This window comes from Procambarus clarkii, chromosome 75 (assembly GCF_040958095.1).
Source record: "Procambarus clarkii isolate CNS0578487 chromosome 75, FALCON_Pclarkii_2.0, whole genome shotgun sequence".
In the NCBI taxonomy this organism is placed as follows: Eukaryota; Metazoa; Arthropoda; class Malacostraca; order Decapoda; family Cambaridae; genus Procambarus; species Procambarus clarkii.
The window spans coordinates 23883705-23889633 of record NC_091224.1 but is presented as its reverse complement, the minus strand read 5'-3'; the positions used below and the strand labels follow the sequence as shown (position 1 = coordinate 23889633).

At 41.5% G+C, this 5929-nt stretch overlaps 1 protein-coding gene across 1 annotated transcript; it reads left to right on the top strand.

Moving 5' to 3' along the window:
- Nucleotides 1–206: 206 nt before the first annotated feature.
- Nucleotides 207–3830, top strand: LOC123771836 (uncharacterized). Its single transcript, XM_045764562.2, has 2 exons — nt 207–2194; nt 3565–3830. Exons 1-2 carry the CDS (start codon nt 207–209, stop codon nt 3692–3694), a joined length of 2118 nt encoding a protein of 705 aa, XP_045620518.2. The 3' UTR covers nt 3695–3830.
- Nucleotides 3831–5929: the final 2099 nt, after the last annotated feature.

Sequence of the window (5929 nt, the reverse complement as noted above, 5' to 3'; positions counted from 1 at the left end):
CTATCACATCCTACATACTGTTAAGACACACACACACACAAGCTGCTGTCACCCAACACAGAGAATGTTAACTCACTCTCGAGACTTGTCACTCCACGCAATGACTCCTCACACACGTCCAATAGACTATAAACTCTAAAGAATGTCACCAATCACAATAAATCAGAATTATTAATATTACTTGCAGAACCCAAACCACGTTGAGGATGGCGGTGAAGCTTGCAGTAGTGCTGACAGTCATTCTGATGACGAGCAAGACCTCGCCAAGCGCCATCGATAGGACCACAGAGACATCGAACTCGCCAAGCGCCATCGACAGGACCACAGAGACATCGAACTCTCAGTACCCAGGCAATCATCAGCTACTGAGTCTTATGAAGAACCTCGTTGGGAGTTTGAACAGCGACCAATCGATGGCCATTGTTAAACAACTTTTCGGCAGTTCATACAACGGAAAACTCAGGGATTTCATCAAGAAATTTACTGGAAACTCGGAAGGAATAGACAACCAAGAGGGGAGTGGTTTTCTCATCTTGTCGACGCTTTATCAAAAGCTAATTGAAGCAGAGGAGTTGAAGACCATCATAGCTGACGGTTTGGGCGTCAATACTAATTTCCTGAAACCTCTTACAAGGATTGTCAGCGAAATGATAAAACTGAATGCTGAACATGCATACAAATCGATTAAATTAGGTTTGAGTAATGATGAGACAAGTGAGGATGGCCAGATCAACAAGGAAAATACTATAGAAGGAAGCTCCGGCGATATCCAGCCCCCAAAGGGCTCTCAAGCTGCCCAGCCTGCCATTAACGCTCAATTCTTGGAGTTGGCTAAGAATATATTCGAAGAGGAATTCGGAAGGATGGATTCCATCTTAGTGCATTCCACCTCGCAGGACCCAAATGGATTATTGGCGGACTTTAATGCCACCACCTCCAGCGTGTGGATGATGATCAAATCCACGTGGCAGAGAGTCCTGGCATACGTTAAGGAGGAGAATTCCCTGACACAGTTCATGCAGCTGACGCCCATCAAGATTATAGACAGAGTCTTGAGTCTTGGAGACGACGTCAATCTCTTAAACTTCCTGACCAAGAAACTTCATCCGGATTTTGCCATGTTCCTCATGACTAAGATCGACCCGTACTTGGGTCCACTGAGAGACTTCGACAGTTTCTACAACTTCACCAAAGATTATGGACTTAATGGCGTCCTTGACTACTTTAGATCAGACCGATTCATCTTCACAATGAACACAATGTCTCGCCTCGTTCAAGCGTATCTCGAGGATAAAATTTCAAGCGACTTGGTAAACCAGTACATAGACTTAATTTCCTTTAATAACACAGAATTACAAGAATTTTATAAATCCGTCATGCGTATTCAAACTGATATTTTACCAGAAGATGATACCAATAGTACGCAACGCTTCAAGAGGAATGTGTTAGATCATATTGTCAGCAGTTTCAAATTCGGCGACTTTTTGCCCATTGCCTCCCAGTCCGAGTCCGATGAGTTCGAGTCTAAGGCTCTAGACGCTGAAGAGTACAAAACTGACGAAGTAACAGATTACGATCCTGATGCAGACAAGGCGGACAGCGAAATGATGTCACGACAAGGCTACGGTATGACCTCCTACAAGAGCTCTGGCGGCTACGGCGGCGGCGGCTACGGGGGCGGTGGCGGCGGCTACGGCGGTGGTGGCGGCTACGGCGGTGGCGGCGCGACCTACATGAGTACCCTGGACCCCTATGTGGTATTGGGCGCTCTGGCACTCGGCACTCTTCTCGGTTTCCTGCTCTTCCGCCTTCTCCGTGGCACTCGCAGAGGCCGACGGGACATCGGCGACGGGTCGTTGTCCCTGTGGCTGTCGGACATGCCCGACAAGGTCCTGCCGTGGGACTCCAGCGTCCAGCGCATGAAACGAGACGCCCAAAGCTTCAACGTGACTGGAGAAGAGGAGTTCAACTTGCCGGACTCCTTGAGAGGCAACGTGTGGTCCTCTGACCCCGTGGTGGGCGACGACCTGCTGGAGGAGGACCTCGAGGAAGACGACGTCGCCGACCACCTCAACCACCTGTGGAGGGTGTTCCAGGACTCTCCTGCCTGCATCCACTCGCATCTGTGCAGCGTGGTGGCCAACACCACACCCGGACACCTGACTGGCAAGGACTCCAGCATGGCTCTTCTCATGTGAGTTATGATTTTTATCTTGTCGAAGCCTTAGTAGCCTAATGCACGTTTCATCGCGCTGTAGCCAAAATATACTAGAGGTCGAGAAAAATACAATATGTGATCACTAATTTGCCAATAGACTATAAAAAGCAAAACAAATGGAAGCTTCCAAGTTACCAAAATTGGCACCAAGAAAATTACATATTCTAATTTTCATTTGTATATATTTTGTAATTAATTTCGTGTTCTATTAAACAATGGGAGTTTCATAAATTTCAATATATTTTGTTATCACTGGTAATAATAGCATATAAAAGGAGTGGGATACTATAACATTTGGACGTTTAGTCTCCTTTAAGAAGTATGGCAGCTAATTAATGCATATTAATGCAGTCAGTATGTGTCCCAGCCTAGTGACTGGTAACATAAATCGTTCACAAGTATTTCCCGCTGTCGGGGACAGGAAGCCAGTACTTACCCTTATCGAGGCTTCCCTTAGCCAACTACTGACCTTCCCGAGGGCGCAACTCACAATAATTGCCTAACTCCCGGTAACCTATCTGATGCAAGGTGAAAGGAAATTACATGAAAGAAAGCGAGCCCCATCGTTTATATCTCGCCCAGGGATTGAACCCGGAACCCTCTCGGGTTAATCCTATTATAATTTAATTTAGTTGGTATTCCATAGATTTCACATTTTCTTTCGAGTTCAACAGAAAACGTGATAAGCCAAAGTTTATTTACTTCTTGAATTATAAAAAACCGTGCACACTAGTTCCATTTCATTCTGCTTATTGCTTTCACTTCCTTACATTTGTCTATTGAAACATCGGTCGTCTTTCTCAGCTGTTTCCTATTATTTCATGGGAAATAAACCTCCCTCTTGCCTCTAAAACATTCTTGCGCCTCGTATTCAGTCTCAATTTTTCACCGATTTCTCTTATTTCTGTTTTAAATTAATTCTTATCAAGTGGCCCTTATTTCTTCGTAGTCCACCTTTCTATAAAGAAGCTGCTTGTATTTCTTAAACCGCTCTTCCCACTTGGGTTTCGACTCTAATATACTAGAAAATACCAGCGCACTGCGGCCACCGAAGCCTACTGGTATTTAGAAGTCTATACTCTTTGTATCAACTTCATTTTAGGTGAAGATGAGATCGAATCCGACAGGAGAACTGCCTCCGAATCAATTTGAATCTTTGTATACATATAAAATAAATTTGATGTCACTCATATTCCTGAAACCATTCTAACAAATTTAATGAGTTTTGTCCCACATCACACTATATATATTTACGAATTTAACTTGCCGATTGTTGATAAATGTCTACAGTTAAAAATAATTCGTCAATACAGATGAAGGAATTAATGGTATTTCACTTTTTCCAGGGCATCAGTAGGAAACCTGATGGGCGTGGTGAGGTCAGGTCAACTGGTGGATCACGTGACCAACTCCCTGGTAATGGGCAACCCTTATACCTGCCCCAATCCCATCGGCTGCCACCAACACTTGCTCTAACCCGTGTGAACAATTATGTGACTAGAACAATATGACAGGACAAGGAATAAGAAGAATAGAAATAATGGTAAAGTAAATGGAATAGTGGTAAAGGTAAAAAAAAGGGGAAGAAAATAACAAATATATACAGAGAACGACGAGCAGAATAGAAAAAGGTCACAAGAGACCAAATAATATGATCCAATAAATATAAACAAAATTGGATTTTGTTGACCAGACCACACACTAGAAGGTGAAGGGACGACGACGTTTCGGTCCGTCCTGGACCATTCCCAATCGACTTGAGAATGGTCCAGGACGGACCGAAACGTCGTCGTCCCTTCACCTTCTAGTGTGTGGTCTGGTCAACGTACTTTAGCCTCGTTATTGTGACTCGTCGCCTGCAAAATTGGATTTTGAAATCCCGTGTGTATTGAATCTGCGTAATATAATTCTGACCTCGTGTACGCTAACATGTCTGTATATATATGTTGGTTTTGCCCGACACACAAAATTACTAGAGGTAGAAATATATATATATATATATATATATATATATATATATATATATATATATATATATATATATATATATATATATATATATATATATATATATATATGTCGTACCTAGTAGCCAGAACGCACTTCTCAGCCTACTATGCATGGCCCGATTTGCCTAATAAATCAAGTTTTCATGAATTAATTGTTTTTCGACTACCTAACCTACCTAACCTAACCTAACCTAACTTTTTCGGCTACCTAACCTAACCTAACTTATAAAGATAGGTTAGGTTAGGTTAGGTAGGGTTGGTTAGGTTCGGCCATATATCTATGTTAATTTTAACTCCAATAAAAAAAATTGACCTCATACATAATGAAATGGGTAGCTTTATCATTTCATAAGAAAAAAATTAGAGAAAATATATTAATTCATGAAAACTTGGCTTATTAGGCAAATCGGGCCTTGCATAGTAGGCTGAGAAGTGCATTCTGGCTACTAGGTACGACATATATATATATATATATATATATATATATATATATATATATATATATATATATATATATATATATATATATATATATATATATTCTGTACAATTTAGTCGTAATTTATCATCGAAATAATTACCTACGATTTGTTCCTCAATGCAGGTTATTTTTTAACACAAATGTTTAATTCCCAGGAGCAAATATAATATTACGATTGTAGGCTGGTATATAAATGAAGAACTTCTAGTAGCACTAACATTATATAATTATTATTATATTGTATCACTTTCAGCACACAACTGAAAATGTTAGACAATCCTCATTTATATAATCGATAGCTTAGATATTTGTTCATAAACTGGTATATGAATAATGATTTATAAATGTGATTCTGTGTCTACTGTGAGCAAGCGGCGTGTGTGTGTGTGTGTGTGTGTGTGTGTGTGTGTGTGTGTGTGTGTGTGTGTGTGTGTGTGTGTGTGTGTGTGTGTACTCATCTAGTTGTGCTTGTGGGGGTTGAGTTTTGGCTCTTTGGTCCCGCCTCTCAACAGGTGTGCAGGTTCATGAGCTTATTGGGCTCTATCATATGTTCACTTAAAACTGTGTATGAAGTCTGCCTCCACAACATCACTTCCTAATGCATTCCGTTCATTAACTACTCTGACACTAAAAAAATCTTTCTAATGTCTTTATGGCTCATTTGGGTACTTAATTTCACGGGTGTCTCCTAGTGCGCGTGCCCCTTGTGTTAAATAAACTGTCTTTGTCTACACTATCAATTCCTTTGAGAATCTTTTGTGTGGTGATCATGTCCCCCCCCCCCTAAGTCTCCAGTCTTCCAGCGACGTGAGGTTTAATTCCCATAGTCTCGCTTCATAGCTCATGCCCCTCAGTTCGGGCACTAGTCTGGTGGCAAACCTCTGAGCCTTCTCCAACTTAGTTTGTTTTTGAGATATGGACTCCATGCTGAGCTGCATACTCCAGGATTGGTCTGATATACGTGGTATACAAGGTTCTGAATGATTCTGTACACAAGTTTTTAAAGGCCGTTCTTATGTTGGCCAACCTGGCATATGCCGCTGATGTTATCCTCTTGATGTGGGTTTCGGGTGGGCTTGTGTGTGTGTGACTCGTTTAGATATTCATGCAGGCTCGAGCCAGCTCTAAACTACTACCTTAACAGCCACTACCAAAATAATGTGAAGCTCCCATTTCCCCAAGTTCTGTATCATATCTTCGTTTGAAACTGTTTATGGAGTT